The sequence below is a fragment of the Juglans microcarpa x Juglans regia genome, chromosome 3D (genome assembly GCF_004785595.1).
Source record: "Juglans microcarpa x Juglans regia isolate MS1-56 chromosome 3D, Jm3101_v1.0, whole genome shotgun sequence".
In the NCBI taxonomy this organism is placed as follows: domain Eukaryota; kingdom Viridiplantae; phylum Streptophyta; class Magnoliopsida; order Fagales; family Juglandaceae; genus Juglans; species Juglans microcarpa x Juglans regia.
Genome location: NC_054598.1, coordinates 7,981,696 through 8,002,107, shown reverse-complemented (window position 1 = coordinate 8,002,107; position 20,412 = coordinate 7,981,696). Strand labels below are relative to the sequence as shown.

General features: G+C 38.5%; 1 protein-coding gene across 2 annotated transcripts; it reads right to left on the bottom strand.

Moving 5' to 3' along the window:
- Positions 1–58: 58 nt before the first annotated feature.
- On the bottom strand, positions 59–18,790 carry LOC121256104 (ADP-ribosylation factor GTPase-activating protein AGD3). Of its 2 annotated transcripts, none has more exons than XM_041156746.1 (19): positions 18,099–18,790; positions 17,327–17,403; positions 16,667–16,767; positions 16,391–16,461; positions 14,865–14,927; positions 14,049–14,093; positions 13,180–13,245; positions 13,024–13,071; positions 12,804–12,899; positions 12,682–12,723; positions 4,768–4,983; positions 4,520–4,660; positions 4,189–4,416; positions 3,841–3,927; positions 3,428–3,766; positions 2,435–2,580; positions 2,238–2,331; positions 911–1,404; positions 59–636 (listed from the first exon to the last, which is right to left on the bottom strand). In XM_041156746.1, exons 1-19 carry the CDS (start codon positions 18,141–18,143, stop codon positions 522–524), a joined length of 2,514 nt encoding a protein of 837 aa, XP_041012680.1. In that variant the 5' UTR covers positions 18,144–18,790; the 3' UTR covers positions 59–521. The 2 variants fall into 2 exon arrangements, with proteins under 2 accessions (XP_041012680.1, XP_041012681.1); XM_041156747.1 differs by having other exon boundaries at positions 4,520–4,651.
- Between the last annotated feature and the right edge of the window lie 1,622 nt (positions 18,791–20,412).

Below are 20,412 nucleotides of genomic sequence, written 5' to 3'. Positions count from 1 at the left end.
GGTGAATATAGAAACTGAGTGTTATAAAATAACATTTGTGGATCCAAAGAGACTTACATCCATAACAAAGCTTCACTAAAAGAAACCAATGTACAAATACACAATTAGCTAAAACTAATTCTTCATAGCTGCTTTTTTTTTTTTTTTTCCTTCCCTTTTTTTTGTAAGTTAAATCATCACAGCTTCACCCAAGAGGGAGCAAACAAACTGAATAAAACAAAAATACATAACATTACAAAGCCCTTGGCTGAAAGCCGCCAGTGCTCTTGACTCCGACCAAAGGCCGCCGACTTAAATTACAAACCCGGGGACTGACTTGCACTAAATCCCATGGGGCAGGCACGCCAACCTACCACTCTAAATCCTCAAAAAAACAATGGTGGCATACTCTTCAATGGAGAGTCAACTCAGTAATTCTATGAGATATAATTACACCAAATGCAATACCATCATATCTTTCTCTTAGACTACCCAGCTTTTTGATGTATTTGGCCTTCTCTAATTTCTTGTTCGAGAGAATCTTATCCATTTGAGTCTGCTAATAAAGCAAGGATTTCGTTCTCATCAAAGTTTGACTCTACTGCTATCTCAAAAGGGTTTTTACCTTCACCGTTTATGGCTCGCGGATCAGCTCCCCTGTAAATGCATTGGAAAACCTTCAGTAGAATTCTATCAGCATTGATGAGTTAAATATAAATAAAATGAATTGGAATAAAACAAAGCAAATGAAACTAATTGAGCACTTCTATGCATAAATTCGAATAGAGAGAGATTGGCAAACTCTAAAAAAAAAAAAAAAACTACTTAAAGAATCCTGCAAATATAACACCAATTATTAAACCACCAACCCAAAAGAAAACAAAAAACGAACAAAAGCAAAAAGGAGAGAGAAAAGCAAGGATCATTTCACCTTGTAAGAAGTAATTTCACAGATGTGGTTCTGCATCTGCGAATGCAGCGATGGAGTGGCGTTTGACCTCTCGAATCAGTTGCATTTATATTTGCACCATACTGTAGGAGGAGTTCTATCATGCCTATGTCTGCAGTTTCACAAGCTAAGTGTAGCAGGGTGCACCCATCTAGATCCTCCAAGCTCTGGCCTTCACTTGTACCTGCCAAATTTGTAGAGCTAGTGGAGGACCTCTCCAATGAATCCCCTGCTAAGCTGCTAGAGCTATTATGCTCGTGACTTGTCTGCTCCTGTAATAGCATTGCTTTGGCAAGGGTTAAAGAGGAGACACAAGATGTTTGATCGTATACAGCAGTCACATCAGCTTCAGAGTTAACAATGTGACGGTATACAGCTTTCTTGTCATTAGCACGCACACCCTCCCAGATTTGTTGTGCCACTAGGTGAGGATATTGATTGTCTTTTGGCTTGCGAACAAAAAGCTTTTCCGCATACTGTGATCAAAAGAAAACATCTGCCACTTAAAACATTTATACAGCAGTCTGAGAAATTTCAAATATCAACATTGCATCTAGGAGTCTGCAGGGAGATTTCCAGGGAGAGGAACAGCAAGCAGCATGTGTTTTGAGGTCCTTGTTTTTACGATTATCACTTATCCGGCTGAGTTTCTTTCACTCTGTTCACGGACTGTTCTCCCTCCCTCCCTCCACAAGGAAACAACATCCATCGTCCCTAATTTTTTCTACTGATGAACTCAGATGAACCTAATCCAAATTATTTGGAATCATCTGACAGATTTACTAAATGAAATTTGGTACTATCTGCAGCTATAATTTGCACAGATGATTTGCATCTCAAGCAAATCAGTCATTTAGCAAAAACAACTAGACAAGCTGAAGTAGGACCATAATATTATACTATTTTTTTTTTTTATAAGTATACTATTCTTTCTAACATTTAACATCTCTTAATTAATTCCTTATCTTAACAGTTTTAAGGGATCAACAGTTGATTTCTTAAAACTAACAAATTTTCTCGCAAACCTCCCTAAATAAAAACATAAATAGTCAAATTAAAAATATCGAATATACTAAAATATGCAACAAGAACAAAAAAAAAATGTTACCATAGATAAAAATATCTAATTCCAGTCATGCACATGTTTCCATCATAGGGAAAAAATTGTCACCAACAACATATGACTTTCCATGGCAAAAGCAAACACAATCTCTGCACATATCTTAGTTGCGAGCCATGGGCAATTATCTTCAGTCGAAAGAGAACGACTTAAATGAAAAGACCAGAACAGAAGACCAGATTGTCACACCTTTGCATGGATGAACTTTTCTTTCACTGATATAGAATCAGCATGACTAGGTTTGCTGAGAAAAATCAACTGTGATTTATCGGACTTGTAAAGGCTACACAAACAGAACAAAAAGTGAGTGTTAGCCACACCTAACAAAAGTAACATATTTATGTAGAGCTCAAACACATATCCCAACGACTATGGAGATTCCTTACCCTGCAGGGACGAGATCAAGCTGGAACGCACTTCTTGATTGCAGTAGTTCCTCCCAGACTGAGTTGGCAAACGTATTTCCCAGAGACTGAAACAAACTTATAACAGAAGGATCCCACACTTTGACATCCAGTGTAAGAGACCTTACCTGCAATATCAATCAGCACAAGAACATGTGCACATATGAGCAACCGGTAGAAAGATATTGACCCAAACAGAAGCTAATCTAACAGGAAACAAAGGGTGGTGCTCATCACAACCATTCAATTAAACAAAAGCATCACCCAATTAATACCAAAAACAAAACAATTCCCACCAAATGAGACTCAATATTCTCTGACTCTCCCTTTTACCATAAAATAATTAAAGAGTAAATTATTTGGTAAACAAATAAAAAATGATAATATTAGTTATCTTTTAGAAATTTCAAATTAAAAGATCTAACTCCTAAGAATCTGAGACTGTCAATGCAGAGTATCTAAAAACAAGAACAGTGATAGGAGGGATGCACATGGGTGAAAAAGAAATAGCAAAGGACAGAATAAAATAACAAAAGCCTAAACCTGTTTTTCAGTTACAACTGCTAATTGATGAACCATGTTGTCTAAATTCTATGAGCACTTATAACCCTTTCTAGTAACACGATAAAAGTTAGGCCATTAATTTTGGGCAAGCATAAAAATATTTTGGATGAACCCCAACTTGTTATTCAATTTCTGCACTCAAATCACAGAACAGTACTGCCAATTTCTAAAGATGACCTCTGTAACTCTTGCACTGAAACTTAAGTCATATAACTAAGCGATATCTGATAGATTTTTTTAATTCATTTTATACTTGTATGGCTTTATGTTCGTCTTTGAGCATCCAGATAAACCTTTTACAAATATAGAGTAATAGAACCTTTGGTCAGCAGCACCTTGTTTGTACAAGAAGCAACTGGCTCATAGAAGGAACATGTTAAACGGACAACTACTAGAACTAATACAATTTACCTTTGATATGTGTACCCCAAGATTACGGTGAACACCAGAACATTCGATACAAACAAGAACACCAAGATTTAATGATGCCCAATCAGGTTCAGGGGCACCACAATCAGCACATTTATCATTTCCACAAACTTTTCGCAATACATCAATTGGCTTCTCACTTTTGACACAAGATCGTTGTGCTTGCATACTTCTTATTGGGCGCTCATGATGTGCAGTAGCAAGGCCCCTCTCAGATGTATATTCCTCAACTGTGCAGTGATCAAAGTCGGAACTTTCAAATGAACTACTCTCACTGGCAGACCGATGATGACCGCTTCCCATCGGACTAGCAGGCAGACACTGTAATATGGTAAAACCTTCGGTCATCCAAAGAACGATGAATATAATTGGCTACAATCATGAAAAAAAATTACCCTCTCAGGAGCTTGAGAACTAAGCAATGAAGCTATGACCCCCGTGATCTTTTCAATCCAATCCATTTGATCCAGGGCACTCTCTGCCTGCACTGACAAGCATAAATAAATGTTATTGAGGATCTTTTACCAAACATTAACCCTCAACAGTACATCTTCTTGTCAGAATCATCAAGACAGAAGTTGGTTTTTTGTAATCCTAGAGTTCATAAAAGATTGTATTCTTTCTTCTGTACTTGGGTTGTGCCCCTTTTCCACTTTGATTAAAATTATCTTAATTTAACCAGGGAAAAAAAAGTACACAAAGGAACCTAAAGCCAAGAGGACATGCTACTCCTCAATTCAAACCTGCAAAGTGTAGTTCTTTGTTGGTGAAATGATCCTGAAGCAAAACCTAAGATCTGACTGGTCAGCATCAACTTTGATAGTTGATGTAAGCAGGTTCACAGTGTGATGAGCGACAGATTTCTCATCATGTACTCCACCGCCATGATAATGAGAAGAAAGCCACCGACTCAGCAGTCCAGAACCAAGCTCAGAACTATTCCTCTGACCAGAAAGTTGACTGCTAGAGCCCTAAAAGATATAACCAGACACGAACATAAAAGGTAAGAATTGATGGTAGGCAGAGACTTGAAACCATATACAGAATGATTTATACTATAAACAAAATACTTACAGATGGTTTGCTGCACTGTTTGCGATAGTAATACAACATTCCTCGACTATCAAGAACAAAGAACCTTCTTTTCCAGTCACCCCTTAAGTTTGAGGAACGCTTTGAGAGATAACCTTGTCGAATGGTTTGAACCTGAGAATTCTACCAACATTATAGAAATACAGACAACTAGAAAGATGAGAAAATGTAATTTCTAATACAAAGATAGTCTTAAAATAGAGCTTCTTGACAAATTACAAAATATTGACCTTTCCCTTTGCAGCAGACTGCATAACTGCCTCTATCATTTTGTGCGAACTTCTGCCAATAGCTTGTATACCATCTCCGTTGGGAGATCCGTTCGTACCATTGGAAGACCACCTACTCTCTCGATCCACCTGCCTTTTGTAATCTTGCATCCTTTCAGACAGAGCAGCCTGCTCATAGTTAGACCTTTCTCTTGACTGTTGTGCATAGGTCAAGACCTGGAAAACAACAATTTTGATAAGTAAAATGAAATTTTATTGAACGAATGTAATAAACGAAGCTCGTGTACACAGGAAGTATACAAAAGAAACACCTAGTTACATTCTATTAAGCAGAAGAAAAAGAAAACAAAAAATCATGAGCAGAAGCTGCATCAAGACCTATAGCAGAAAACCATTGTAATAAAGTAAATACAAAGAATTTCCACATTTCCTCCAAGGTGCGCTCCTTATCGTTGAAGCATTGCTCGTTCCTTTCCCACTAAATACACCACATAAGGCATAAATGAACCATCTTCCATGGCGCAACCACTTGTTTAGAATGCGAAGCCCCATCCAACACGCAAGCAAATCCACTACTGTCCTCGGCATCACCCAAACCAGTCCAACTCTACTAAAAACTCCATCCCATAATGCCTTAGCCACCTCACAATGCAAAAGTAAATGATCCACCGATTCTCCATGCTTCTTACACATAAAACACCATTCCATAATAACAAAACCCTCTTTCTCAAATTATCAATCATCAAAATATTTCCAAGTGAAGCTGTCCAAATGAAGAATGCAACTTTGGAAGGCACATGAGACCTCCAAATGCACTTCCAAGGAAAGAAATCACACTGCTGAACAGTCAATACCTTATAGTAAGACAGAACCGAGAACTTTTTGCTGCCCATATGCTTCCATAAAATTTTATCCCTCTCATCACCCCCAACCCGCAGGGAATAAAGAAAGCAGAAAGACACCTCATCAAGTTCCCAATCCTGAACAGCTCTCGTAAAACCAACATCCCACTGCAAAATTCCATTCGAAATTACTGACAGATCAGCAACAGATGCAAGCCAGTTAGATGCTACATGAAACATAGCAGGGAACACACTACAAGAGTCCTATCACCACACCAAGTATCAAGCCAAAATCGGACCCTTGTACCCTCACCAACAAAATTTGTATGTTTTACAAAGTTCTCCCATCCCTTTCTAATAAATTTCCAAAGACTCACTCCATAGGTCCTAACCTCCTTAGAACCACCACCCCCCCCCCCCCGCGCCCGGGGCGCCGCTTACACCCATATTTCCGATCTAAAACCTCCCTCCACAACGACACCCCTCACTTGATACCTCCACAACCATATTCCCAACAAAGCCTTGTTAAAACTACTCAAATTCCGAATTCCCAAACCTCCATTTGAAATAGGAGAGCAAACTTTTTTCCAACCAACAAGATGAATCTTCATCTCCCAACCCATATCACCCCACAAGAATGTACTTTTTTCCATCTGTTTTCCCACCTCTACTGGCAATGGAAATAAAGAAAGATAGTAAGTTTGAAAATCATAAAGGGTACTTTTAATGAGAGTGATTCTACCCCCTTTTGTTAAATAAAGCCGCTTCCAACCCGCCAACCTTTTTCTCAATCTTCTCCACGGCCCCATCCCAAATAGGCTTCGCCTTGAAAGACGCCCCCAATGGAAGACCAAGGTACTTCAATGGAAAACAACAATTATCTTGAATTCCACTAATAAACTACACCAAGACAACACTTAACATGAGAAATGTATGAATTCTCTCACCATATCAACCACAGCCCAATTCCCCACTATATGGTTTGGCCACGTTCAAATTTTCTTGTGAATTTGCGCCTAAAGGCAGATTCACATGACCTTAGACTCATACAGTTGGATACAGATAGACGCAGAGACACATTGGACACAGAGAGAGAGAGAGAGAGAGAGAGAGAGACCCTGAAAACTAAAAACCTTCATCGCCGTCCCGTCTTCATGACCATCAAGAGTTCTGGTCAAACTACAGCTGAATCAACGTCATCTTGTCAGAGCTTGGGTTACCATTCTCCTAGACCTGTCCGATTCAGTTCTGATTCGATGTACTTACTACTGAAACCCTAGCTGGTGTTTATTCGTCGTTAGCTTTCTGTTAATGGCGTAGGAATATTGCGGTTTTCATTGACGTTGGTGGCTGTGGGTGTTTGATAGTGTATTGTTGTATTGGATAATGCCCTCCATGAAATGTGTTGTGATTGAGGCTAAGCTTTTTGAGGTGGGTAGGGATGGGCGTTATGTATTTTTGAGTGAGAAAGGGCGGAAAGGGGTGAAAAATATGAGAGTGGGGGTGGGGACTGCTAGGTGGTTTTGTAGAGCTCTGGAGGGTGGTCTGAAGACTATAGATAGGGGCTTCTACTCAAAGCTACTCCAATGCTCGAAGGACTTGCATGGTTCTGGCAGAGCATGGAGGTGGTGGGAGAAGGAGTTTCATCTTTATCCCAAGAGGCAGAGGTGGTATGGGCTGGAGGAACCTAATGGTGGTGTTGCAGGACACTGTTAAAGGAGCTGTTGTTGTTTTGTCGGCACCTACGAAACCTTCGTATGGAGTTCTTCCATCGTCATTCAAAGAGGCACTAGTAGGTCGACATGAAGGGTCTTGGGTTGCAAAGGGGTCAGAGATGACAGGATTGCCCAAGTCTGGTGGTGTTCCATCTTTGGTGAGGGGTCAGTGCAACGTCGTTGATGGCAGGGATGATGTTGGTTCGAATAAGGAAACTTTTGTAGAGGCCTTCGCTGTTATCGAAACATGCTTGGGAGAACTAAATGATTTAGTTGGTTGGTTGAAACACAGCATTTTGGGGCAGGATACGGAACTTCACAGGGGCTTAGGAAAGGGACAGGCCTTGGGCCCAGTAGATGGGCCTCAGCCCAAGGTCATTCTCGACCCAGCAGTTGACTTCGTCGGGAGATTTCCAAAGGCCGCTGCTAACCCATTGGTCTGTGGGCCCAAATTAATATCGCCGATGAGGCCTCAGGTGATCCCGCCGCAAGTGATCGCGCCGATGGTCTCACCGCAGGCCATCACTCCATCAGCGACGGCAACTACGCCGACAGGTCCTCTTCCAAAGCGTGAGGGTCTGGTTCGAGCCAAATCAAGGGAACTCTTCCTCCTTTGGCTGTGGGACCTTTACAGACATGTCCAACAGTGGTCGCCGACATCGTCTCGACTCAGGTAACGCCGGAGAGGGTGGTAGATCAAATTCTACCGTCGCGCGAGGAGGAGAAATCGCAGATTCCATCTACGTTCTGTAGCTTTCAAGAAGTTGACTCCTAGAAATCACCGATCCATAACTTAGAACCCTCATTTCTTTAGTTGGGTCTTTGTTCTACCTACGATGACCATCTGGAGGTATTATCGGAAGAAGGGGAAATAAGGAGGGGGGTTTTCTTGGAAGATAAAGCTGGGGGGTTATCGCAGGGACTCTTGGAGGTTAATGTGGACTTCTCGGATTCTCTTGCAGTGGACAAAGTGGGCATTGTAGTAGAATGGAAAGGAAACAATCTGTTTGGGGGGGAGGGAGACGCAGTAGTAAGGGAGCCTTTTCCATTGTACTATTTGTTACCAAATGACTTTGAGTTCTCTGAGTGGGTATTCCAAACGGTAAAGGACATCCAACAGGTTGTGGGAATGAAATGTATGGGATATGAAGAACAGTTTATGGCCCTCCTCACGTCCATTGAGGCGAGTCATAATCAGTCCAAGAAAGCTGATTCTAAGAAGAAAAGGGAGCTTAATAGGCTTAATTGGTCGTTGAATGAGGGTAGCTCAAGCAGCGTTAGGTCCAAAGGGTGGGGGACGGTTGTGTCTTTATGAAGCTAAAAATTGTGTCTTGGAACGTTCGCGGGTTGAACGAGACTAATAAACGGCTACGCATAAAAAATCTACTTCGGGATTGGAAGGCAGATATCGTATGTTTACAAGAAACTAAACTGAAATTGGTAAACAGAAAACTCATGAGAAATGTGTGGGGTTGCCCGTATGCAGATTGGGCCTATCTTGCTTCTGAGGGGGCCTCGGGCGGTATTTCGGTGATGTGGGATAAAAGAGTTGTGGAGAAGATGGATGAGTTTGTAGGGAAATTTACAGTGGCTTGCTCTTTTAAGATGGTAGAGGATAACTTCTTGTGGGCTTTTGCAAGTGTTTATGGACCAACCGCTGACAATATTAGAAGTCATTTGTGGGATGAACTGGTTGTTATCTATAGTGGGTGGGAACTTCCTTGTTGCATAGGAGGAGATTTTAATGTAGTAAGGTTCCCTAGTGAAAGATCTGGAAGCACCCGTTTACATCTAGCCATGGCTTAATTTTTAGAGTGCATTTTTTACCTGAATTTGGTTGAGCTCCCTCTAGTTGGCGGTCTCTTCACATGGTCTAACAGTCAAACTTGGTCCCGGCTGGATAGATTTTTAATATCGCCGGACTAGGAAAGCCATTATCTGGAGGTATGTCAGAAGCAACTGTTGCGCCTTTGTTCGGATCATTTTCCCATATTACTAGATGGAGGTGGTATTCAAGAAGGTCGTCATTATTTCAAGTTCGAAAACATGTGGCTTAAAACCGATGGCTCCATGGAGATGGTAAGGCATTGGTGGCCTTCTTATCAGCTTTATGGTACCCCCTCTTATATTCTTGCAGGCAAACTAAAAGCGCTAAAGAAAGATTTAAAGCTTTTAAATTTCCAATCATTTGGAAATATTGGGGAGCAAAAGAAATCTCTAATGGAGGAGTTACAGAATCTTGAAAGGATTATTGAGGATATGACTCTTACTCCAGAGGAAGCTTCACGTAAGATAGCGTTGGCATCAAAGTTGGAAAGGTTTTAACTTTAGAAGAGATCTCTTGGCGACAAAAGTCAAGAGCTCTTTGGTTGAAGGAAGGGGATTGAAGCACAAAATTCTTCCATAAAGTGGTTAACTATCATCAGAGAACTAACTCTATTGAGATGCTGAAAATCAATAATAGTGATTGCACAGAGGCCCCTGTGATCCAGGAACATGTAGTGAATTTCTATGATCATCTATTTACAGAAAATGAGGGCCGGAGGCCCAAACTAGATGGACTTAGTTTTGAATCCATAGAACCATAGACAGCATCCTAGTTGGAAAGATCTTTTGAGAAGGAGGAGGTATTAGATGTGATTCGAAAGATGGTAAAGGATAAAGCACCAGGTCCCAATGGCTCTACGATGGGGTTTTTTCAAACATGTTGGGAGGTCGTAAAAGATGACATTATGAATGTGTTTCAGGAGCTTTTCTTGGCTGGAAAATTCAAGAAAAGCCTGAATGCTATTTTTATTGCTTTGATCCCGAAGAAATCTGGAGCTGTGGAGTTGAAGGACTTTAGTCCCATTAGCCTCATTAATGGGATATACAAAATCATTTCAAATGTGCTAGCTAACAAATTAGGGGTGGCAATTGATAAAGTAATCTCAAAGCCACAAAATGCTTTTGTAAGGGGTCGTCAGATTTTGGACTCGGTCTTAATTGCAAATGAATGTCTGGATAGTAGATTAAAGTCTGGCACTCCAGGTATTATTTGTAAACTAAATATGGAAAAAGCATATGATCATTTAAACTGGGAATTCCTCTTGTATTTACTGAAGAGATGTGGCTTTGGGGAGAGGTGGTGTATATGGATCAGATGGTGCATTTCAACGGCAAGATTTTCAATCTTGATCAATGGTAACCCAGAGGGTTTTTTCAATAGCTCTCGAGGCTTAAGACAGGGTGATCCCTTATCCCCTCTGCTTTTCGTTATCGTCATGGAGGCTGAGTAGGATATTATCAGCTGTGGTTAGTCATGGTTTTATGGCTGGATTTTCAGTGGGTGATCCACAGAGGGGCCCTATCTCGGTCTCCCACTTATTATTCGCAGATGACACTTTAATTTTCTATGATGCAGAGCAAGATCAACTTAAGGCACTGAAGGCGCTTCTTTTTTGTTTTGAAGTAGCATCAGGTTGAGAATTAACTTCGATAAATCAAAGTTAGTGCCTGTTGGGAACGTCAGCATTTCTCGGTAGTTGGCTAACACTCTTGGATGTACGGTCGCTTCTCTTCCTATGACATATTTGGGGTTACCATTGGGGGCTGCTTCACAGGCTTTGTCTATTTGGAACACAGTTATTGAGAAAATAAAACGAAGATTGGCTGGGTGGAAGAGACTTTATTTGTCGAAAGGAGGTCGGGTGACTCTTCTCAAGAGTACTCTCTCTAACTTACCAACTTACTTTCTATCTATTTCCAATTCTAGCTAGTGTGGCAGTGCGAATCGAAAAACTTTATCATGATTTCCTATGGAGTGGGATGGGAGACGAATTCAAGTTTCATCTAGTCAGTTGGGATAAGGTATGCAGACCAATTCCTTAAGGTGGATTGGGGATAAAGAATTTGAGAACTTTTAATTAGGCATTGCTTGGGAAATGGCTTTGGAGATACAATTTGGAACCAAAAGCTCTATGGAAATTAGTGGTTGATTGCAAACATGGTAAGATGGGGGGGGGGGGGGGGGGATTGGTGTACTAGAGAGGGGAATGGGTCCTATGGGGTGGGGGTTTGGAAGCACATACGACGTGGTTAGGGGGTGTTTTCTCGTCATACTAAATTTTTGGTGGGGGAGGGCACTCGTATAAAATTTTGGAGAGACATTTGGTGTGGGGAGGAAGCTCTAGGGGACGCCTTCCCTTCCGTTTTTCATGTGGCATGTGATCAAGAGGCTTCCGTGGCAGATCTCATGGTTCGTTCAGGAGGTCAACTCCATTGGAATGTCACCTTTAGTAGAGCAGTTCAAGACTGGGAACTTAACAGTGTTAAGCCGTTTTTTAGTCGAGTGTACTCTACGAGGATGTCTGGATTGAGAGAAGATAAACTGTGGTGGAATCCGGCAGGTAAGGGTGTTTTTTCGGTTCGCTCCTTCTATAAGTCCCTTACTATGCTTCCAGACGCATTTTCCTTGGAGAGGATTGTGGAGGAATAAGGCACCTCCAAAAGCACTATTTTTCACTTGGACAGCGGCTCTAGGTAAGATTCTGACCACTGATAATCTGCGGAAGCGTCGGGTTATTATTCTAGAATGGTGTTGTATGTGCAAGAAAGCTGACGAGACAGTGGATCATCTTTTGCTACATTGTGAGACAGCTAGAGCACTGTGGAGCGATGTGTTCATTCGAATAGGGTTGAATTGGGTCATGCCTGCTACAGTGGTAGAGTTATTGGCTTGCTAGGTAATGCCAGGTGGTGCTCCACAAATCAAAACTGTGTGTAAGATGGTTTCTATTTGTATTATGTGGTGCTTATGGCGGGAGCGTAATGAGCGGACATTTGATAATAAGGAGCGGACAATAGAGTATCTTAGAATTTTATTTTTCCACACCTTACTTCGCTAGTGCTGTAGATTTCAATGGCCTAAATGTACATGATTTTCTTCTTTCTTTTTTTAGCAACTAGATAGGTCCTATCTCTTTTATACCTCCTTGTATACTTGAGCTTTGCCTATTCTTATTTATACTACCGTTTACTTAAAAAAAAAAAAAAAAAAAAAAAAAAAAAAAAAAAAAAAAGCAATCCCACCATCTATAGCACAAGTTTTTCTTTTATTTTTAATGGGCAATCCGGAGAGATGCTTATATCAATTTGTTAAGACAGCACTGACCATATGTCAATGATTTGTTTTCCGTTAACCTTCAAAACATTGAAGGACTCATCACCAAAGCAGGTATTTCAGATGGAAAGTTTTTTTGATAAGTAGGTCTTTCAGAAGGAAAAATAATCAGTTCACAATTACTTTAATAGACTATAATAAACGTTAATATGTTAATATATTTTCTTCCGATAGATTGCAAATGTAGGCAACAAACCTGATTAATGTACGGTTCCATTTGATGCAACAACTCATATCCCTACATGTGAAAAATTCAAGATGAGCATAGATATGAAAAAGCTTGTGAAAAGGGCAGAAAGTTCAAGCCAAATAATCTACCTGTTTAAAGTAACGAAGATGTGCATCCATTGTCCCACTGACTGCTTCCAAAAATTCAAACCTCTTTTTTGATTCAACATTTGAAAGTGCAGTTACCTGGACAAAGTGACCAAAATCATAAAAGGCTAGGCATCACAATCACAAGATCAGTAGTTGAGTTTCAGCAGTCATAGAAACAGTCAGTTTTTGGTAGAACAGAGAAGACCAGGAACTAACTTACCAAATTGAAGCGAGCTTGCTCAAATGTAGATCTTGCATTATGAAGCTCCTGAAATTTCTCAAAACCATATTAGAATTTAAAGACGGAAGCCTTCCAGTACCACGACAACTCTTCAGATAAGAAGTGGTGCATAAACTAACTAATATTGCATGGTACCTCCTCTAAAACAGTTGCTACATCGCTCTTTGTGCCTTTCCTCAGTGACAGAAACTTTTCACGAGCCTGTGGCATTTTGAGCAGTATAACAAAGTAAACGTCATTCCACATAACAATATTACATGGATCATTCATCTAAAAACATCAAAATTCAGAACCATGGTCAAACTATTGAAAGAAAATTGCAGTTTTAGACATTTGTTGCTTTATCAATATGCATGATCCATATATATATTTATCAGTACCTATTAAGTTTAGACATTCTACTTTTAATCCAAGATGCAAATATAAAGTAGGAAAAAGCACAACCCCAAATCAGAACTTAGAAATAGGGGCGATACCCGCATATGCAGGGGCGGGGTCACCCCTTCCCCTCACCCCGCCAATGCAATACATGTACAATCTTGTGAACAAGTCTAACAAATTGTAATATATATATATATTTATATGTACACAATTTGTAAAATATAAATATATATTTATCCATATATATATAAATATATAAGGGGGGGGGGGGGGGAGGCGGGGTTGGGCCCTGCCTGCCCCCGCTAGGGGACCAGATGCGGGGTGGGTGGCGGGGCCACCAGCACCTGGCGAGCAGGGGCAGGGCAGCAGGGTGTGGGGCCCCACTGCCCACCCCTACTTAAAAACCTCATTCTTTACTTGAGTATTAGCATAATGAAAAAATCAATACTCAAGACTTGTGGGTGACAGTTTGACACTAGAGTTACAAAGTCATGTTTAGGCAAACCTTAAGCCATATAAACATATACTTATTGTATTAAACAAATAATAACTAGGGAGCCTTTCCGGGATGCATCAATACGGCATCAACGAGAACAAAAAAAATATTCAAACAAGGGAAGCACCTGGTCATAAACAATACTGGCCTTGTCAAAACGCTTCCGTGCTTCCTGCACTAAGAGAAGACCACTTAGAACCAACTTTTCCACAACAAATACTAAAGATTAGTACAGACATTCTGTTTGACACAGCTCTAACACTTGGAAGGACATCTTAAGATGATAAGTGACATGCTTAGAAGGGGAGTCGAAAGTCATTGCATAAATCACTTTTTTGGGTATAAAGAAACAATACCATATGGAAAAAATGGTTGCCACAGCTTAACAGGAGGCATTCTCTGCATGGACCTAGGGCTTCTCAAATGAAGTAAGACCCAAGGAATTTCATTTCAACAGGCAAGTTGAATATATGCATGTCAGAATCTACAAATGAAGTGCACAAGCTGACAAAACAGCTGCCCTTACATTCAAACTTATTAATAAAAGAATAGTACAAACTTTAAAAGTTTCAAGCCAGTATTCATGAGACTCTTCTCCACCCCTTTAGCATAGAAGATTATAAGGAAAATTGAAAAATATTAACCATCATATACCCACCCCCACCTCCCAAAGGAGGTAAATTGCAGTCCAAATAATCAACAGTGATGCAGATGTGATAACATTACTACACAGGCAGGTCATAAGTGGTGAAAGCAATAAGATTGAGGTCCTTATAATAAACAGCTAAAAAGGTCTGACTAATTAATATCAATTTCCATTTTGACGTGAAATTTATATTCTTGACCTTAAGTTAAGTAATATATCATATCGAATCAATAGCTCAAAAAAGTTACGATAACATTTATCTTTATTTTATAAGTAAATTTGAGCGATTCACAATACCTTGACCTCATGCAAATCAATAGTAGCAAACTGAAGTAATCTTTCATTCAGCATATGCTCAACCTGAGAAGGAAGATATGTCACCAACTACTTGTTACTGATTGAAAAAAAAAAAAAGGAAGATAAGAACTGCTCACTGACCTATTGGGGAGAAAACACACACACACAGGGCGGGAGGGAGAATCTCCTAGATAGCTTATAAATATTTACTCATTAAAAAAATACAAGAAGATAGCTCATTAATATATAAGGCCGATATCAGAGTGGTCACAAATATCTTGAAATTGGTAGAACCACCAAACATTTACTCCTTTATCTTTTTCTATATTTAAAGGTCAAGTCTCAAGACTTGCAAAAGTGTGTTTTTGTGCTTTAAGCCTGCTTAATGTAAACTTTTGTAAATGTGTTTTGCTTTTGGTAAGTTAATTGACTAGAATAAAAAAAATTATGGAATAAGGGACTCTATTGGCAATAGATCAAATACAAGAATTTTTATTTCTATTTTAGTTTTTTTTTATTGGAATGGGGTGTCCGAGAACAACGTCCCGACTAATCCTGGGGGTGCACAGACCTTCGGCAAGGAGTTTCCCGCAAGTGCACCTCAGGTAATTCAAGGGCAAAATCCCCTAGTCCAATGGCCCCTAGAAATTTTTTTTTTTTATAGGTAAAAAGTAAGTTTCATTGATACGAATGAAATAGGCATAGCCCGTGTACACAGGAAGTATACAAAAGAATACCTAAATACATTTTAGAAACCCTAGAGATTGTTCGCACCCAAGAGAATTCGAACCTTAGACCTTGGAGGGAACATAAAGAATTTCTATTTCTATTTTGGACATAAACAATCTTCAAATAAGATTGAAGTGGGGGGAAATAGCTGTGAAGCCAAGGGACCTTGGAGGGAGCATAAAGAATTTCTATTTCTATTTTAGACATAAACAATCTTCAAATAAGATTGAAGTGGGGGGAAATAGCTGTGAAGCTTTTTGGCCTTGGCCTTTGCAGTTAAGCATGATTTGACCAACACAAATAATAAGTAGAAAGAATGGTAGAACAACCTCTCAAATAGTTCCTATATCATGATATAACAATAAAAGGTGCAAGAATCATATGCAACAAAGAAAGCTAGAGGTGTTCAATACAAGACCCGTTGATGTTGAAGTGCTGCTGCAAAATTATGAATCTTTTCCTCTCTTTCCACTGACTTAATGAAAGTCAAAGAGGAGCATAAGAAAATAGTAGACAATATAAGCCAATGGGTATGGACTGTAGTCACACACCCTTTGGAGTTCAGTTAGCTCTCCCAAAGTTAAAACTACAAAAATAGATAGAACAAGAGGTGGAGATGAGGTAGCATTTTTTGGTCAATGCCCTGTGGGCCGGACCAGTAGGAAACAAAGGAGCTAGGATTAGTTCTTTAGAAACATCGGTCAACTTTTACTCTGGCAATGGCAGACAAAGCAACGATGACTTGATCTAACAGGAAACCAATTATGATAGAGCAACAAATCCTTTAGAATTTTTACCTGGGACCGAAGAACTTCTTTGTATGTCCCAATTTCTCTCAAGGCAATAGTAAATTTGGTCATAACAGGGCCTGTAGAAGCAGAAAGAAATTCATTAAAAATTAGTAAACACCACAATCTGCATTTTGAGAGCCATGAATTCCCTGCATACTCCAGTCATCAAGCATAATTTCTAAACGTCATCAAAAGAAACAAGAGATAATTGGCACCCACAAAAGTTAATCACCATTTTGCAACAAAGATAGAATAACTTCCAGCATGAACAAATTCACATACCTCCAAAAGCCAAACTAATGGGATCATTATGCCCACCACCAAAATTTTCCAGTGCACTTGCAAAAGCAATATCCCCATCATATCCCTCCCCGAGCCCTTCACTGAGAGGAAAAAAAAAAAGACAATTGAAACTCCTCACAAACTAAAGGTCCATAGGATAACATGGACAGATTTCATGCCAAAATAAATGGTCATAGAAACTACTTAAGGGGAGGTTTGAATAATGAGTTGAGATGAGATGAGATGAGAAGATATGAAAGTTGAAAATTGAATAAAATATTATTAGAATATTATTTTTTAATATTATTTTTGTATTAGGATTTGAAAAAATTGAATTGTTTATTGTATTTGTTTAAGAATTTGAAAAAGTTGTAATGATTAGATGAGATGAGTTGAGTTGAGATACTTCTTGAAAACAAACGAGGCCTATTTTTGGGTACAAATCTTTCACTCACAAAGAAGTGAAAACCTCCATAAAATAATCACTGTAGATATTCTAATTTACATCTCCAGCATTGTAATTCAAAATGCTAGCAATAGCTAGAAATATATCAATTTGGACAACTTTCTAAAATGTGAAAACAGATGTGGAATTAAACGATTGAGGGATAACTTTTTTGATAAGTAACTATAGAAACACATATGTAAATGTAGACATACGTGTATTTTCGACATCCTTTGTAAAACTTCAAACTTCTCTCCCTTAATGATTCAGCACTTTCCTCCAAGCTTTGTATCTGTTTACAAAGAATTCACAGATAAGCCACAGTAATCATTAACAATTTGCTTCAAGTGTGGAGCAATACAAACAGGAAAGATGGCACAAAGGTCATATGTCTTTTGCTTCGTTCTCTCACAATCAAAAGTGTTTCCTCGACACAGTGGACTCGACTCCTCAGCTAAACGTTAATATTAGCCACAGGGGTCAGCCACAATACTCGGACCAAGTTACCAGTATACAAAAATGTACAAGGAAATTAACCAACTCGAAATCAAATTGCATAGTATTTGAAGCTTCAAAGAAGTAAAATATTATTCAACCTAAAATCGTTAGCATTTAATATTTCTTTATCATAAAATATAATTATAAACTTCACAAACGAATAAATGAAAATCAAATTTTCTTAAATTGCTAAACAAGTTGGCAACTACCCATAGTTAATATCAAGAAACTAAAAACTCTTCAGCCATAATTCTCACATTAGTCCTATCCGTCGAATTGATAAAACTTTCCCGACAAACTTTTGAATTCTTAAACCATAGGCATACGGCTACCCTTCAATTAAGAGAAGATTCCAAAGTTTCTTTTTTTTTTTTCTCGAATCTTCCTAGCAACCAAACAGAGATTGGGATGGTCTCTTCTCAATTAAAGAATTCAATATATTCAGCTGAACATGCAACGAGAGACAGACGGGGGATAGAGATAAAGGACCTGCTTGCGAAACATAGGAGAGTCATCGAGCTTTGCGAAATGCATTTTTGAGACCACGATTCTTGCTATTCTCGGCGCAAATTATATATTTGCCGTGAAATCCAAAGTTCGATCTTCGCTTGTCAAATCATATAACCAACACGAAGCAGCGCGAATCCGAGCGAGATCTCGCATTTTACTCCCATCTTATTCGCCATCCAAACCAGAAACAAACAAAAAGAATAGTAAATAAAACAAATCACCTCCAACGCTCGAAACGCAGCCCTGAGACATATATGAACTTCGATTCGCATGAATTTCACGGCCACTGAAGCCAACGAGAAAAGAAGCTTCGGGAGGGCCAAATCCCTTTTTTTTTTTTCTTCTTCTTTTTTTAAAATCGTTCCAGTTTGTTGGTTTTGGAACCCTAGAAGAAGAGATAAAAATGACCAGAATAAGAAACCCTAGGAAGGGCAAAAAACATGGAGCTTGGATTAGCTGCACATTAGTAGGTAGTGTTTATTGGGACTTGAATGGGGACATCGAGTAGGAAATTTCTCATTAACATGAAAATGTCGAAACCATGTGTGTGAGAGACAGGCACAGACATAGATAAAAGTGAAACGCAGAGAGAGAGAGAGCCTTTTTCCTGTATCGTCCACCCCCGCACCCAACACTTTTCTTTTTCTTTTCTTTTCTTTTTTCTCTTTTCTATGATTTTTTTTTTTTCAAAGTTTTCTCCTTACCTTACTTGCTTTTGTGTACGGGAGGAGTCACTGTAACAGAAATCTGAGGTGGAACCACTGAGAAACGACGTCGTCTGACGTACTTGATTTTGGACGGACTAGGGAACGGAGCTATCTATGCGGAACGGTGTTTATTTTAGTACAGAAACCCACTCTTTTGGAGTCTCTGTAACAGACGTTGCCTGTTGGAGAGGATGTTGAGAAGCAAGGAAGACCAGTCTTGCCACCGCGTTATTCGGCGCGCCTGCAAAAATATCAATCATAGACATCAATTAATACATAAGACGTTTAGATAACGAGATGACATCAAGATTTTTTTAAAAAAAATAAAATTAAAAATTAAATAAATTATAATTAGAATATTATTTTTTAATATTATTATTATAAAATTTAAAAAAAATTAAATTATTTATTATATTTTATATAAAAATTTTTAAAAATTATAATAATAACCTTAGGTAAAATAAAACTATTTTTATATCTAAATCGATCATAATCACTTCAAATGTGAAGTCTATTATATAATACAACGTATCGTTTAAGGGTTCTCTTGATAATCTAAATATTTTGAACTTTTTTATTAACTTAAATGTTTAAGATTGAAATGAGAGAAAATAATTTAGGATAATTTATAAATAATAATAAAATTATTAATTATAATTAGATAAAATAAAATTGTTTCATCTCCCTCGATTTCTGCTCATAAATATCTCAATATTTATCCTCCAATACGCAATAATAAAAGCATAACGGATAAGAAAAGACGCTGCTCCAGCGCGTGGACGACATTGGAAATCAATCGGAGAGATGCTTCTGTCACGCCTACTAAGCACCTTCTGTAGTGGGCCCAAACTAAAATTTCCCTCCATTTTCCATACCCCACCACTAGACAAGGTGGTCACTTGCCCCGTAGACTGTAGTGTACCGTCTTGCAGTAAAAACATATAAAGAAAAAACATTATAAGTTTTATTAATTAAAGATGTTTTAGATATAGCTTACCCAAGAAATTTATAAATTCTCATATGTCAGATTATTTTACAATTAAAGAGAATTATAATCAAATTATATCACTTTTAAGGTTTTGTTTATGACCTCTTTACCATTTAAAAAAATAGAAAATTATATATATTACATCATCATTCCATTCCTAGTGAGGTTGCATTACCCATTAATTTTTGAATTATTTTTTAAAAAAATAAATGAATAATTTAAAGGTAATAAAAAAAAACAAGTAAAATAAAAATATGATTATATATCTTTAAAAAAAAAGTCCATAATGTTTCATGAATGTTACTACAAAAGAAAACAAAAATCTAGGGTGGGACCTGAAACTGAAGTCTTTCTAGTTGATGCCCAGGTCCTTGAGGATGCTCCTCAGCACCTGGGTCTGAGTACAATCATGGTTCATCTGTCGTCTTGGTCGTGTCATTTGCTACGAATAGAAATGATAGTCACAGGTGGTAAGTGGTAACCGAGTATTTATTTAAAAAAAATTAAATAAATATGAGATTTATATAAAAAAATTTTTTTTTATTAATAAATATTTTTTTTTTCAAACCGATTGTATGAGGTATTATTTTGCTACAAG